This window comes from Mizuhopecten yessoensis, unplaced genomic scaffold (assembly GCF_002113885.1).
Source record: "Mizuhopecten yessoensis strain PY_sf001 unplaced genomic scaffold, ASM211388v2 scaffold3229, whole genome shotgun sequence".
Lineage (NCBI taxonomy): Eukaryota > Metazoa > Mollusca > Bivalvia > Pectinida > Pectinidae > Mizuhopecten > Mizuhopecten yessoensis.
Genome location: NW_018404940.1, coordinates 2,422,509 through 2,439,550, shown reverse-complemented (window position 1 = coordinate 2,439,550; position 17,042 = coordinate 2,422,509). Strand labels below are relative to the sequence as shown.

The window sequence follows — 17,042 nt, the reverse complement described above, 5'->3', positions numbered from 1 at the left end:
ATGAAACCCGTAAGGGCGGATTTATGTAGGCGCGAAACCCGTCATTCATCCATCCATCCATCCAATATCCGTATCATTTCTTTCCAAAATGTATTGAATTATTTTTATATTTCTAGTAGACATTGTTTTAACTTAAACGCTTAGTTTCCCCCATAAGTTTCAAAAATGGCTAAAACTAGTCTTCCATGGTGAATAAGGTGGGATATAGTACGTTTTTGATCCATTAAGTTTTTAAGAGCATGAAAAAAGGATAGATTATGTAGCATTCCTTACTCACCCTCCATATAGTCACCGTGTAACACGGTTTACTTAATTCTATTTAGGCAGTGCTAACGTTTCCATCACAGTTACTTTACCAAAATATGACAGGTGTCTTAAAAGACCGATCAAATTAACAAATTATAAATAGCCTTTTACCTTTTCCAAATAATGGTCCTCATATATATTTTCTTTTCCAAAATCTGAAACTTTTCACTGCGATTCCAGTATAGATTTCTATCAGGCAAAATCTACTACCTACAACTCTTTCTAGCCTCAATCCTAATTCCCTTGACTTTTCCCATATTAACTTGAAATCCAAAAACTTGTGCAAAGTTTTGTCCAGGATTAACAGCACCTCGTCAAGAGAGTTTGGATCATCTGCTTGTGTGAATGATGCGTGTTAACAGCAAATTGATCAAATATTCCTAACCGTTAACTTGTATACCAATAACTGGATTCAATTTCACTGCCGCACTTGATGATTCTACACATTTGATCCAAGTGTAAGGACTGATTTAACCATTTGTTGTTGATGTTGATATTTTTACACATCCCTGTTAAGAATACATTTTCAGTAATGTTTTGGGGTGCGGTTAGTAAACATTCATTGGGTCCTATCACTGACGCGAGCATGTGCACGACCCCTAGCTGTCGCCGAGAAATATGTTACACGTGGCTAGTTACATGTATTTAGTATTTTTATAAAATATTTACACAGCAGGTCATATCGTCAAAAAGTCAGTGTACACGTGTCTACGAAAAATAGTCAAGTGTCCGCATAGTTCATCCCATCATAAGCGCTTTGTTGCATAGTTCATCCCATATACTAGTAGCGCTTTGTTTAGCGACAGGAATTTACCGACTCATTTTGTGGGTTTGAATCTCGGTTTCTAGTGCGAAGAAGTAGTTTTACTCGTGAAAAAATGCGATTTAGAAGCGACTGCAGACGTTCATGTCATTAACTGAAACCGCAAAGATTTTAAGATATAAAGCCAATGCTGTTATACTCATAGTTAAATCAATCATAATAGCGAATTAAATGAAGCCAGACGTATTAATCGACATTTTATCGGTCGAAATATCGAGTTATTCGTGAAAATATATACAACTAGATCTATAAATAATTGATAATGATGCATCAAAAGTAATAGCAGCTTTATGTCACGTTTCAAAGTTACAAAGTTAGCATTGCACGAATCCGTTAAATATGATTCTGTAGACGAGATTTCACGGATAAGTTAAGAAACATCAATCTATAAGCGAAAAAGTGTTAAGATAATCTTTGTTTGGTTTCAATTCTGTTAACACAAAATGCTACTTAGATTTAAAAATACTTAAATATGCTTTAATTTTTGAAGCTGGTAACTTAATCGTAAACATAATATGACAGCGACTACATGTAACTAAATATGCATTCCGAATCGAATCATTTTTAGTAGTTGTTGAATGAAAACCAATCAGAAACCTTTCAGGCGGACATTTTGCACAGAAAGCTTCAATAATAAAGCGCAAAATGCACGCGTCGACCATAGCTAGAAAGTAGCAAATAAGTATTTGCAGGCCATATTTGGTTGAAATTGAACAATTTTTAGAGGAAATATAGGACACAGAAACCATCCGCGAGAGACGAACGCACCGGTACCAAATTAATGACACTCACTTTTTCTCAGAAGGGAGGGGCGGGGGGCTTCTGGGATAAACTTAAAAGAACGGAAAGAGATAAAATACGATGACAATGAACCCTGACCGGGAATTCACACTTTATAAAGAATGGAGGTATTAACCAATGTCTGGGTTGAAAGTGTCCGACCGTGTTATATCAAGGAAGTTGCGATACGTCACCCTTTATCAAGCTTTTTGAACATAAAGCCCGTGGTGCAAGGTGGCATATCTTCATTTTAAGTTTCTGTCCAACGTCCTCCCGCACCCAGAAAGGACGACAGCACAGATACAAGATGACGCCTCCGACAAATTCGTCATGCTTCTCAAAACCTTTATTCGCCAAATATTTCATAGCAGACTAGCACTTCACCGTACCCATGTGTAACACGGCCAATTATGAAACTTTGTTACCATTGTATTTTGCAAAGCCTTCCTCCAATCTATGTATAAATAACTTTTGAGAGGACACTTTTGAAAGTCACAGACGTCACCTTGTTGTTATGGTTTTACTTACCGTAATCGTCATCAGCACCCTTATGTCTACCGCTGCCTGCCCTGTGAATCACTCAGTTGCAGAAATCTTTGTCTTTACCGACAGCTCAAATGCGTTTTCCATCTAAGCTGCCCGCACTTTCTTTCCAGACTATTTACAGTTACATTTAAGTTACATTTAATCATAATTTTTACATTCGAAACCAAAAGTTTATCATTTTGTATTCTTATGATTAATATGTTATTGCATACCAGCTGGAAAAAAAACTAGCACATTTCCATGGCCAAAAATCACGACGTTATACTCCATGTGGTCTTTAGCTATTTGTTCAATCAATCGAAAATATGCGAAGGAAACACCTTTTGAATCGGAAATACTATCAAGATGTAATACGTAACAATAATGAAATCATAACAAGATTTTGAAGAAAAAATAAAGGCCGGCAAAATTGTATAAATAAAATAACTTAATAAAATATGGTTTATCACATTTCACTTCTAGTGGCTATTATTTTGGATCCTAAGAGGGCAATGCTTATGCTTAATTTCAAAATTTCATAAAGAAAAAGATGGATAAATAAAATGATTTTAAAAATGCCCTTAATTGGGGGTCAAAGAAAGTTTGATACAATTTGGTTCTGGTCAGTAAGGATTTTTTTTTTAACAAGATTCTAGATATTTTGATTTTTAATTAGCTGCGTATTCAAGGTAAACTATGTATTACATTGCGAGGACCTGAAAGTAGATGCACAAGACGGGGGTACTTCTCAAAATGGGTGATAAAATAAGCATGTTTGCCTTCCGCACACAATGACTCAAATGTCCTTTAAATACAACAAACAACGCAAACTCTATATCTTTATTGTTTATACATTCAAAATATCTGTTATGTCTGTAAAATCTGTGTACGTCCATAACTTTCCGGCAGTGACTTCTCAGACCGACTACCAACTCGTTACTACAACGGGATCCTGGTACATACACTCCGCAGTAACCTTTCAGAAATTGTCATCCTGAAATATAGTTACAAAAATATCTGCAATTCAAAATATTGCCGTTAGTGATATGGATACTATACCGTCTTTTTTTTGGTGCGATAGGTGATCCTTTCAAACAATTCAGCAGGAACGCCAACAGCCCTCACAACCAGTACGTACCCACCTCTCGAGTAGCATCCATGGAGGCTAGCAAAGTGTTCCTTCAAATGCAACTATATCAGCCTGAGGTTACACAGCCATGTCGACAAAATATAAAAGTCATGAAAAACAAGTTACCTACTTATACCTGTACAGATGTCCCTGCTGTGTAACGCATGTGTTCATTCCAAAGTTCCAGGTGAAACAACCTGTAAAACACTAGAGATAAAACAATTCTGCAAAATAAACTTGATGATTAGTACAACATGAACGATTTTCCCTACATTTCCTTGGTGTAAACACAATAACATAAAACATAGACTACCTGACATATACAAACCTTTGGGTCCATTTTCTTGTTCTCCTCGTTGTCTTCGTCCATCTCGAAGTACATCTCCGTCTTCGTTATGGCCATCGTCCCGTTAACCATCACTCCCGGCGCTATCAACTTACACGTGGTCGACAGTGCCACAGGGCCTGGCAACAAAATTCAAAACGTCACTTGTTTTAAACTCATTTCCAGAGAGTTCACATCTCCAGAACATAACGGTACACACTGCGATACTGGTACCGTTTGTGGAATCCCCGTATAATTGTAGTTTGTGATTGGGAACAGAAAAGAGAGCAACCTATTGCAACAATTTGTATATTTTCTTTTCTCTCTTTATCCACTTTTCGTTTCGCTACGGTCTCTCTAGGTACCTCTGTATACCCTTTCAGAAAAGTGTGATCTGGTGAGAAACTGCGATTTCATTACGACACAAGGCATGAATCGGACATGCGAGGTGTTTATCTTTTTTCTTTGTGAACTGGGGAACATTAGTTCTGTAAAGCTGTAATTATGATTTTTCATTAGTAATGATCACACACATATGACTTTACCTGCGTAGTCCTGTTCAAAGTCACGCTCCTCCATGAGTAGCTCCTCGTCTGTGTAATCAGGAGTCTGTTGTGCTCGCTTGGTCGAAGCTAGGTGGGCGTGGAATGCTTCCCTTGCCTGGTTAATGGCATCCTCCGTCGCTCCTAAACAAAACAATGATGATAATTATTGTGGAACAAGATTTTTAATACAAAGCTTTAATTTTGCGTACCGTATACACTGAATTGTGTAAAATCTCAATTTTCTTATACATAGATAAAGTTTTTTCATAATACACATTTTTCAAAAAAGTATATTAACTTATTTTTGCTAGATAGAATAGAAAGAACACAACGATATCTCACCATACAGATATCATTTCACTTACAACATCCCTTCTTGCCTTGCTTCACGTAATAACATTGTACTATCTTTACAACGTTGACATACATTTCACGTTTGAGCATTTCCAAAGTAAATACGACAGAGTAGATTTTACTCCCATTATGACAACATTGTGACATTCTGTTTGAATATTGTTCTGCTTTAGTTTCTTAAATCAGCAGGGTGTTATCGAACTCTAATGGGTTGTCGAGTTGCTAGTTGTCCTAGGTTCTGGAAGGACCTACCATGCTCAATAGCAGCCTTTAGTGTGGCGTCAGGATGCGAAGAACCATTGGGATTCTTGATGAGTCGTCTACGTCTCCTGGAATCATCCTCCCACACATCCAACTTCCAATGCTCTGACCTCCTACAGGCATAAACTCAGGTTTATATAACAATTCAGAAGTTTTTCTTATTCAAACCTTAAACAGGGAAATAACATATTTCTTTGATATTACTATGTAAATTACACCTTAAAAAGAATAACGACAAAGTCTTGTCATATATACTATTGCAAAAATTACCAAATTTTCCCGATGTGGAAATGCTCTCGTATTTCGCGTTGAGTAAATTACCTCTAAATATATCTACCAGCGAATATTTATTGATAAAAAAAAATGTGAAATTAAGATTTCAGAACTGTTACTAATACGAAAAATGTCCACGCTGAATAACAACTGAAGTCTAGGTTTGGATTCCCGATACAGGTATCCTTAAGAAAATCCTTTTTCAGTACAAGGTTACACTAACAACATGTTGCTCGTTAAGTAAGATTTACCTGTTGGGGGAGTTTCCCCAAGCTCCATGCTTGTTTGACAGTATGTTGAGTATTTTATCCCGTAGCTTCACAGCAGCTACATGATCTCTTCGCTTTGCAGATTTTATAAGATGGTCACAGAGTTTTTCTTCCTCTTTTCTGTCCAGCATGGTCTGGGCTCCTAGAGACTAGAAACAAAAAAGGAATTTTGCATGATGTGGGCTTCTAGCGATCAGATAGAAGAGGAGACATTTTTGTGTCCTTTGTGCTTCTAGATAATAGGAAAAGAGGGGGAACGCTGAATGTCCTGAGAAACTAAAGACTTGAAAAAAAACGTGAACTTTACTACTGTGGGCTTCTAGAGATCTGAAGAACAGGGGGAGTTTTAGCTGTTTTTGACGATCCCAGAGAACAGAAAAAGAGGCGGAACATTGAATGTTCTGGACAACTAGAGACTCAAGTAAGAACGTGAATGTTACATGCCCTGGACTTTCAATGATCAAAGGAAAAGGACAAAAAATATGTTTTTAACGCTCCTAGAGGTAAGAAAAAGAGGACGAACTTGAATGCTTTGACCTCTTAGAGACCCCAAAAGAATATGATTTTAACATGTTCTGGAATCATAGATACCAGAAAAAGAATAGTAACTTTATTCAGGCTCTGAAAGATCAGAGAAGGAAGCAATTTACATATTGTTAGTTCATATTCTAAGATTCCTAGAAACCATGGCACTTGATGATATACAACGCCTATATTAGATTTTAGATTTCTCTCACCAGTTAACCTGTTTCAAAACTACCTACCTCAAACTCTGCATGTTTCTGAACATCCTCGGCTCTCATTCTGTTGAGGATAAATTCTGCCTCGTTTGCCACACGTACAATATGGTCCCTCGTGGCATGGGCTAACAACCTGAGAATCGAGCAACCATGAGTTTAGAGCAAAATGAAGAAAGGTTGATGTGTTTCTGTTTTGTTAAGGTCTTAATAGCCATTAAGGTCATACAATGCCAATGTAGAGAAAAACTTTCTAAAATGTTGCAGAATCAAGAAATTGGACTACATGGAACTTTATAATCTCTATATTTGAAGTATTGAAAGACCTGTAATACATTTTCTTTTCTGTCATTTTGTGATGACCTACCTTCCTTCGTTGACTAGTTCTATAAATGCTAGACCGGCATGTTTCTGTAATGAGTTCTGCCATTCCTGTGAGCACAACAGCATGACTAACTCCACCACTGATGTACTCTGCTTCAAGGTCACCAGGCCTGACAGTCAAGGTTAACAGTGAACAGTTAGTGCTGATCACAAAGCACTTTTAGGACTATTTTTTTAGATATGTCTAGACAAGAAGATCTTTGTGGATCACAAAACGGTAACAATACAAAAATATTTCAATGATGTGTAACTTACAATTCGGAAGCAAATAAACAGGTTTGGTTTCTGATAAGCAAATTGTTAATATATTTTACTAATGATATATTACACATACCTCCAATAAGAAGTTCTTGTCCATGTGACCCTATCAGTGTTTTTGACAGGAATGGAGCGAAATCCACGAAAATCTCCCTGAGCAGTGGTGCAACTGGCCCCAGTGCCCGCTCCAGCCGTTCTGTCAACGACCCTCCCTCCCCAGAAAGAGAAGGTAGGTTGTCTACAGGCATGGGCATGTTCGCTGCCTGTAGGTCCAGGTTCTCTAAATGCGGTTTCTGCTGCCGGTCACTGTGGACGTCCACCGTAATGGCGGAGATCGGTAAATTGTCTGGCTTGCTCTGAGGATCATCCACACGCTGACTTGTCGCCACTGGTTGGGATTCCTTTGGAGCATCAGAACTCTTCTGTTGCACCTCCTCAGCTTCCTGACCCTCTGATTCAGGCCTTTCTCCTTGAACCATCAAGGTAAGTACTCAATAAAGGATTTCACATATTTAGAGGTACACCTGGCATCCATTAGGATGCTCATACCTATCTTTAACGTTTGTTTTGCACAATGTTAGCTGATTGAGCAGTGTTGACTTTAAAATTTTGATATTGTGAAGTATGCATCGCAGTATTTTCTTGACTAGAAATCTGCACTGTAGGATTAAATTCAAGTATCCTTCTTGCTTTAATAAGAATGTCGCAGAAATATCCACGTACTGTGCTGCTGTATCCAATACACAGATTTGGTTAAATGAAAGACTAGATTTTGTGTAAAGTATGTATGCTATGACTACACTAGCAGAAAGATCTGTCTACAGTGATAAATCAAGTCTGTCCATGTGTTTAAAATGCTTATCTCAATCTTGCGTTTATAATGAATCAGTCAATATATAGCTTAAGAAAAACATCTATTGTCCATCCTGAACTTATGAAATATAACAGAGTACATTATCTTTTTCACCTTATTCAGATTAATATTTGCAATCCCATTATAGTTCTCATACTGTGTAGTCTCCCAATACTCCAATATATTCTGTGTCACTTCCCTCCTTACATTTACCCTCCTCCTGTGTAGCCACACTTCTCTAGGGTGTTTGTGCTCTTTGGGTCACTCTCTTTCTTACCTTTGCCCCCATCTTATGTAGCCTCATTCCTTTGATGAACATTCTGCATCACATCCTCCCTTACCTATGCCCTCTAGCTGCATAGCCTCACTCGGCTAAGCTGTGCTACTTACATCACTCCCTCATCTTTGCCCTCCTTCCCTCTGTAGCCCCATTCCCTTGATGTGTATTTTAAGTCAGTCATCTCTCCCTTACCTTTGCCCTCCTCCTGTGTAGCCTCACTTCCCTGGGGTGTGCTTTCTGGGTCACTCCCTCCTTCAGCTTCCTCTTTCTCCTCTTGTTCATCCTCAGGTTTGTCTTCCACTTTTTGTTCAGTTGCAGTTTCCTCTTCACTTTTTTCCTCTTCTTTTTCCTCTTCTTGCTCTTCTTCTTTCTTGTCTTCTACTTCATCTTCTTTCTTTTCCTCTGCTCCTTCCACCACCTTGTCTGTGGTCTCCTTGTCCTCTGTAGCATCCTCATCTTCTTTTTCCTCAACCTCCTCTCCTACATCTGCTGAGTCAGTAGTTCTGTTAAGGTCGGTACTAGACTCATCAATAGACTCGGAGTCTTCATCTTCGTCTATAACACCAGCAGATCAATAACACATATATAACAAAACAGGAAAATCACAGGAAACAACATGCTTATTAAACACAGGTAAAACCACAGAGGAAATACATACCAAATATCCAAATAGTTTACCCAACAAACACCCTCAAATATCATACATTTACCACACAGACATTTCCAAATTCAAAATAAGAAACAAAACAATTCATACATTTTTCAAAAGGGTAAAGTGAAATCACACATCTGATGCAGAAAGCAGTGCAAATTGTATATGGTGCATCTGTATTGCCAATATTGCCATGCCATACATTAAATAATCTTAATTCTTAGAAATATTAAATATTAAATTATTACTGTAGCTAACATCTTGATAGTAAACATACTTTGCTTTTCATAATTTCTTTTAAGAATTAAAACCACATACTAATCATTTTGCTGTTTTAGAGAGAGAGAAAAGAACAAAAAAAATGGATATTTTATTGCATAATTTTTACCATCACGTGTTAGGTAACGGTCAATATATGCTGACCATCGTCCATCACTATTATCATACTGACCGAGCCATGTCATTTGCAAGCTGCTTTGAATGCTTCTTCTTAAAGCCATATTGTCCCCTGAAACTGGCACATCTGAATGTTGAAAAAGTCTAAGATTCAGATATTGGATTTTTATAAAAAAAAAAAAATTTTAAAGTCGTTTTAGTAATCTGATTACATAAGTATGTTAAATACAGGTATTTTACCTGCATTCCTGATACACTAGGTTATGAAAGGGAAAAGGAAAGGAAGAATACACCAACTTATTAGTGTCTGAATTTAAGGTAGTTTACCTGTACCCCTATTTAAAATACACTAGAGTAGGAAAGGAAAAGTAAGACGGAAAAAATACATGTTAGTGTTTAACTTAAAAATCCCATATGTAACGGTAAGTTGATGTTCAAAAGACTAAGCAAGGCTGCTTAAATATTCACCAGATTACCTTGAAGAAGCACTTGATTATAAAAAAAAACCTTCAACACGGCATCAGTTATTTTGTGGGAACTTATTCATCATATTTAAAAAATGTTAGAATGTTAAATTCTTTTGGCGCTAGACCGCAGCAACCCTTTAGTGTTTATTTCAGCAATCAATGTAACATTCATTAAATCAAACAGCACTCAGCAATTTCAAAGTTTCCCTTTTTTAAATTAGTGCATTAATAAACTTGAAAGCAGCCCACAAATTTGAGTTAATATATTTTTTATCCAAATTATTGATTAAAGAAAAAATAAACTGAGATCGTTAATGCACAAATATCATTAATTACATACAACAGAAGGATTCTTTCTGATGTAACATGTTCTGTTTGTGTTGAACAATTTATCTTTTTATTTTCTTTCAAATGTCACCATTATTGTATTTTTTTGTGGTGTGGAAATGCTCCGAAAAAGGGTCATTGAATAAGGATCAAACCTGGTTTAAGTTAAAGAATCACAATACGCCCATTTCCACACGAGCAATTTTCATTATCTGTTAATCTACGTAAATGAAATTTGTCAACTGCGATTTTGTTTTAAACTGGTTAAACACTTTTTCTAATCAGTTCAGTTTTAACCTCTGCCTAAATCAATGTATGCATGTCAGTGAATACATTTTTAAACCAGGAGTTAATTTTAAATAACATTTTATTCCATATCAAGTGACAACTAATAATTAATCTTCGAAAATGTCAAAAAGATGGTATATATTATCTAGCAGAATATGTTGAGTATATTTATATAAGATGAAATGATGGCTAGCTACATGATCAGCTGTATGTTTTGTTGTATATTTTGTATATGAGCAATATTCAGATGGACAATGTGGCTTTAAAAGTTCCATACAAAAGAACCTGAGCAATTCAGTCAAAGAATTACTATAATATTGATACACTATGGAGATACAACCTGCCAATCTGGCAATACGCTGCAGCGCATATACGAAGTGTACTGTAGAACAGATATACCAGGATTGCAGAAAAGGGACGTGGAAATACAAGATACAGTATAATGTTGGACGGATGTGGGTGGGAAAAGATACTGTAGACAAATTACCGGGATTGGATGGGAGAGACGTGGGAACGTAAGACAGGGTCGATATATGTAACAGGATTGGATGGGAGAGACGTGGGAACATAAGACAGGGTCGATATATGAAACAGGATTGGATGGGAGAGACGTGTGAACATAAGACAGGGTCGATATAAGTAACAGGATTGGATGGGAGATACATAGGAACATAAGACAGGGTCGATATGTGTAAAAGGATTGGATGGGAGAGACGTGGGAACATAAGACAGGGTCGATATATGTAACAGGATTGGATGGGAGAGACGTGGGAACATAAGAAAGGGTCGATATATGTAACGGGATTGGATGGGAGAGACGTGGGAACATAAGACAGGGTTGATATAAGTAACATGATTGGATGGGAGAGACGTGGGAACATAAGACAGGGTTGATATAAGTAACATGATTGGATGGGAGAGACGTGGGAACATAAGACAGTGTCGATATATATGTAACAGGATTGGATGGAAGAGACGTGGGAACATAAGACAGGGTCGATATATGTAACAGGATTGGGTGGGAGAGATGTGGGAACATAAGACCGGGTCGATATAAGTAACAGGATTGGATGGGAGATACGTGGGAACATAAGACAGGGTCGATATAAGTAACAGGATTGGATGGGAGAGACGTGGGAACATAAGACAGGGTCGAAATATGTAACAGGATTGGATGGGAGAGACGTGGGAACATAAGACAGGGTTGATATAAGTAACAGGATTGGATGGGAGAGACGTGGGAACATAAGACAGTGTCGATATATATGTAACAGGATTGGATGGAAGAGACGTGGGAACATAAGACAGGGTCGATATATGTAACAGGATTGGATGGGAGTGACGTGGGAATATCAAAAGATACAGGGTAAGCTAAAATAAGGCTATGGCAGGCACATTTAGTATCACTGCAATGATTTCTGTGACAAGGGAGGTAACTACAGGAGATTAATCAACAGGTCAATTATCCCCATGTACCAGAGGAACACCTTATTGAAAACAGTACCAAGATAAAAACATTTACTGGCAATCTTTGAGTTTCTAACACAAACTCAATGTGTGTTATTTTAAATATTAAGTTACTCATATTCTTTTGAATTGAATATGTGACATAATATAGGACAAACAAAAGCCAATGCTGATTCACAATCCTATTTACAGCTCTTGTAAAGCTATTGGTCACAGCAATATAATAGACTGACGAAGGCATGTATAGCAAAACGTTTATGGATTCATGGTCCTCGAAAAGCCAGGGTCATAAGAAGACAGAGGATTCAAGGTAAAGCTTAAAGAATATGTTGGACATTATTAGCACAATACCAAATGCCACAACTGGAAAGAGGAGGGAGGGTAAGCTTACTACGAGGATGGTATGGACAGTACGGAGTTGGTAACCATGGATACTGGAAATGGTTACTATGGTCACTATTATGGAGGATGAAGGCAGGGCTTTTTCTTTGTCAAAAATTCTTATCTTATATTTTTTTATTTTTTATCGATTTATTAACATGCACCATGGTATACTATCTACTGATCACATGCAGCCGGTAAGGTCAAAGGTAAAGGTCACCTTAAAATCAGCTTCAGATCAGGGTCATCTAACCACAAGCTCAAGGTCAAACAAAAGGAAAGCAGAAAGTGAAAGGTCAAAGCAAATAACCATCACACCCGAGTTCAAGGATTAAAGATTCCATTATCAACATGCATGTCTAATTAAGGTCAAGGTCAACTACCTTATATAACTAAAGGTCAAAGATCAAGGGCACACCATCATGCATTTTAATTTCATCAAATATGTGAAAAAAATTACAAACAATCTTTTATTTTAATCATATAGTCAAAATCATAGAAAACATTTGATAAGATTGAACCTTTTTCGATTGTCTTTATATGTTGTCAATAATTAAAAAACAATAAATGTAGTAATCTTTACAGCCACTTCAGGGCAATTATGACAACACAGCTTTGATTTGTAATAGATAAATCAAAGTTGGGTTCCTGAAGTTTTTCAGTATTTGTTAGCATTTATATCATACTCTTCTTCCTGTTTGGAAATTTTAAATAGCTAAATCGAACACCAACAGTTTATTATATAATGCAATCAAAATGCACTGTATATCAGAAAATTGTCACTACAACTTCACTTTCGTCTTCATGGAAGCAAAAATGTTTACAGAACGCACTCTAAATAGTAATTTCCTGTGAAGGACGAAAAAGCAAATAGAGGGTCTTGCACCTGGCAGGGGTGCACCGGATTCAAAGAAGGGGCCTCACAACAGTCACAAGTTTGATAGATTGAATGAGAAGGGGCATGACAACCTGTAAAGGTAAATGTCTCAAATATACTTAATCAAACATTATCAATTGAAACACTTATGACACAAAAGAAGCTAAAGAGTGGCGTGAAAGAAACCAAAGATACAATAGAATGACAATGGATGCCAAAAGTAACCAACAGCTGACCACATGGCTTAAATCTGGTAACGAGACAAGTGGACACATATCACAGGTGAAAAATAAATGTCAAACAGAAATCAAAAACTATTCATTCGGCAACAAAAATATAACCTGAAAAGAGAATCAACCATGAAAACCACATGCAAATAGTCACATGACACCAAAGAGTTTGACCAATCAGCAACAACATCGATATTGGGTAAAAAGCAAAGGGAGGCAATATAATGCTTTGGGTGAATGCAAATTTTGCAAGGAGTCGCCCATTTAGTGCATTTTGTTTTAAAAGAATTACCAGTTTGAGTTGTCTTAGGAACTTCTGAAAATGAAAAAGCAAAGATGTCTACTTAGTTAGGCTAACTTCCTAAAAGCAGCAGAATAAAATGTTTACTTATACATATAGATACAAATTTTCTACTTCATATAGAATAGTTTTACTAGCTCTAAATAAGTTTACAAGCACTAAAAGTGCCTCAGAGCTTATCCAGAAAGAAACAGTATTACCTGGAAAATCTCTGTCACTTAACTCATTCACCCCTGAAATTTCATAATGAACTATTCCAAACTTTGAATTGAAAGAGTTCAAATGTGTCTTCAGGGGTGAATGAGTTAAGCTTGTGTTATGATGGATGTCATAACGTAGGAGTGTGTTCAAAAAGCTTGAGTACCATTGTCATACGATACTCACTACAAACTAAGCATGGTATATCTGGCAAATAAATTTTGATCGCAAATATTTTGGCTTTGAGTTGATAAGAATTATCTACTAGTTCTATTAAATTAGTCATTTAAACTGCTTTTAATATTGCTAGAAGTAAGACAACATTTTTCTTTCTTTTTTAGAAAATGAAAATAAGCCTCGCAAAAATTGAATGAAAATACTTTTGTGTGATGGTGAGATTGATTCATAAACCTGAGGGGTGAGTGAGATATGTCACAAATCTAGCCATTTCGGAACATCAGAAATCTTGCACCTTGTGTTGAGAATTCCCAGTCTCCATCAGAGAAGTGACTGGATCAATTTCTCCTACACTTTATTAAGACAAACTATAATTAACAGGGAGGTGTAAACTACCCTGAAATTTTCCCTGTCATCATTAGGTGATTATTTCTCCTACACCTTATCGATAAAGCAAATGAATTATTAACAAGAAGGTAAAGAAAGCTAATGTTGCCTGGAGTTCTATGGTATCGCGGTAGTAAACGTTCATAGAAGTGTGTTTATCCCAAGAATCTGTTCACATTATAGATCAAGCAAAAACTTTTCAATGCTCACCACACTCAGCGTATGCACTGAGATTTGGCCCAGTGCATTCGCAAACATCATACACATCTGGTAAAGCGATACCACAGAACCTACGATATCATCGGAAGTGAGTATATCTCTACCGACATGGTGAGCCTGAAAAATTTCTGCAAGGCTAAAAGGGGGAGATAACTCTGTCAGCTGTAGGAGAAATATAAACAGTTTTATATATGTAACATATACCCAGGTATCTACAGGGTCGTTTGTGTTTATCATGTCCAAAACAGCTCTACTAATTGGATGAGAGTTGTTCGTTTATGAAATAGGGACGGACATGAAGATTTGATATTGTTTTCTAACAAGTCTAGGAAAAGATTTCAAAGGCCTGCATTAACATTTGCAGGTCCATTAGGTTTTGCCCCTGAAATATTTCATTTAAAGATAAGACAAACCGGTTGATCTGCATGAACGAACAGGCCCAAGTTAACATTATAAAGTTTTTCATACCAGGAGGGTATAGCAAGTTTAATACATATCACCACTTATAATACTTAAATTATACTTTGTACAAGAATGTATTTAACATGGTTCACTAATTTATGAATACACTACAGTTATGGATACTGGGTTTGTCATCTTGCTATTATAAATCTCCTCAATGCTATCCTACTTCCTGTCATGAGAACAGGTTTTAAGCAGCAGATTAAGACATCATTGATATGATCAAAATTAAAGCAATACATGGTTCAGAGCAAAAGCAAAAGATTTCTTTATAAAGCTGTCAAATCTAATACTTCTGCCTGCAGAATTTGTTTCTGTAATATCAACCTCTTGAATAATTTCATAATAAAATTCTCTATCATCATGTTTCTCCCATTATTCCACTACCATATCAATATAGTTTCCCTACAACTGCATAACACATTTTCTTCAAAATATGTCTCTGAATTCACAAATGTTATTAACTTTGTGAAATTCTTCCATAAATCTCCCCATGACATTTTCTTCAGATATTACTTTTTTACTTCAATCTTTCCTTCGACAACTTTCTCCTGTAATTCAACTCCAACATTACCCTCCATCTGTCGTAATTCCACCAGTAATTTCCCCCAATCAGTAACGTTTTCCATGAAAGGTATCTCCTTAATCAACCACCATGTTACCTGCTTTGATTCCTCCATTAACTTCATTGTGAACAATTCTCTCCTGGAATCTTTTCTCCTGCAATTCCACTACAATATTACTTTTAATGAATTCTTCCATTACTCAAAATCACCATGAATACATTTTCCCAATGATTCCATCACATTATTTCCCTCACAGATTTAGATCTACAAATCTATCACCCTGACAAATTTCTCCCACAATTCCATCATCAATAATTGCCCTCTTGGATTGACAGACAGATTTAGATCTTCGACACTATCACCCTCACAGTTACCCCACAGTAGTTTTTACCTGTGGAGTCAGTTATATGAATATCAGCCTTGATTTTGACTCGTTCACGCGGTTCCTCATCTACATTGTTCTGCAGGGGCTCCCCTTGGGGTTCCTCCTCGTCCTGTTCTTCCTCCTCTGTAATCTCCTGTGTGAGGTCCCCCTCACTGGTCCCCACTTCCTCTCCACTCTCCAGCTCCTCATCTAGACAAATATTATTCATTACATTGATAAACAATTTTAAACAATCTTGAAAAATTACAGACAAACAAAATGTATTAAAGAAATTTCAAATATTAAAAATTTTGTTTATACTACACTGACCAGTTTTTATTCAAGATGGATAAATCCCTGTCAAATATGTCAATCTCATTCATTTTAATTTTTGTTATCACAAGTTTTTTCCAATTGTGTTTCAAAGTGAGTTGAATGAATGAATTTATGATGAATTTTATAAAGAAAACCTTAAACAGTGTATGCTGAAAAAAATATTCACCAAGTAAAATATTTGCCCTATGAGAGTAAAATACATATTCATGTACCCAACTTAATGTCACTCTCCAGACAGGAAAATCTTTGTATACCTAGTAGGCTGTATACTTATGTTTACCATCATGATCATTTATCTTTATTACGGAGAGCAGATAGAGTTTGTTAAACAGCAGAAATATGCTCAGGTAGGCAATAGCTTAACTCTCCAAAGTGACAAACAGACTGCATGTTGAATTACAGTGTACTGTCAGAAGATAAGAAAACTACTATACAACACATTAGAAAATGACATTAAAAATTGCATAAAAAACAGTCCAAAAAATTATCAGTGATACAGTGGAATATCATGCCAAAAGTAACGTATTTTATTTCTACACAATTTTTTGTACAAATGCACAACAAAAACATTTTAAAAGTTTCTCATACGCATAAGATCTACAGCAAATTAAACTTAAAGCTTCTGCTACGTCAAATGTTCCATAGTCAAGGTTAAATAACAAAGTAAAGGACAAATAAATACGCTGAAACATTAAGAGTTCAGGGAACAAATTTAGTGAAGTTACCTTTTCTCAAATGTTATAATATCAAAAATAATTCAGTTCTAAAATGTGTAAACATCTGAAAATGAGGTTCTAAGATGTATTCCATATTATACTGTAAGACAGAAGAAACTAAGGCTCATG

General features: G+C 36.4%; 2 protein-coding genes across 6 annotated transcripts in view; both read right to left on the bottom strand.

Annotated features, from left to right (window-relative positions):
• Window positions 1–17,042, bottom strand: part of LOC110447174 (neurobeachin-like) — a 294,693-nt gene that overhangs the window by 216,734 nt on the left and 60,917 nt on the right. For 2 of the 5 annotated variants that reach the window (XM_021492692.1, XM_021492694.1), the window contains exons 29-39: window positions 15,889–16,071; window positions 13,480–13,503; window positions 9,206–9,277; window positions 8,295–8,657; window positions 7,046–7,438; window positions 6,695–6,821; window positions 6,355–6,463; window positions 5,573–5,739; window positions 5,040–5,161; window positions 4,434–4,574; window positions 3,892–4,028 (exon numbers count right to left, since the gene is read on the bottom strand). In XM_021492692.1, the coding sequence (XP_021348367.1) occupies window positions 3,892–4,028; window positions 4,434–4,574; window positions 5,040–5,161; window positions 5,573–5,739; window positions 6,355–6,463; window positions 6,695–6,821; window positions 7,046–7,438; window positions 8,295–8,657; window positions 9,206–9,277; window positions 13,480–13,503; window positions 15,889–16,071 (1,838 nt within the window). The remainder of the gene's footprint in view (window positions 1–3,891; window positions 4,029–4,433; window positions 4,575–5,039; window positions 5,162–5,572; window positions 5,740–6,354; window positions 6,464–6,694; window positions 6,822–7,045; window positions 7,439–8,294; window positions 8,658–9,205; window positions 9,278–13,479; window positions 13,504–15,888; window positions 16,072–17,042) is intronic. The other 3 variants (XM_021492695.1, XM_021492693.1, XM_021492696.1) reach the window with 3 other exon arrangements.
• Window positions 9,334–11,673, bottom strand: LOC110447177. Its single transcript, XM_021492700.1, has 2 exons — window positions 11,532–11,673; window positions 9,334–11,373 (listed from the first exon to the last, which is right to left on the bottom strand). Exon 2 carries the CDS (start codon window positions 11,321–11,323, stop codon window positions 10,340–10,342), a length of 984 nt encoding a protein of 327 aa, XP_021348375.1. The 5' UTR covers window positions 11,324–11,373; window positions 11,532–11,673; the 3' UTR covers window positions 9,334–10,339.

Coding starts and splice junctions, on each gene's coding strand:
- LOC110447177 (XM_021492700.1), bottom strand. CDS start 11,323: ATGTTCCCACGTATCTCCCATCCAATCCTGTTACTTATATCGACCCGG.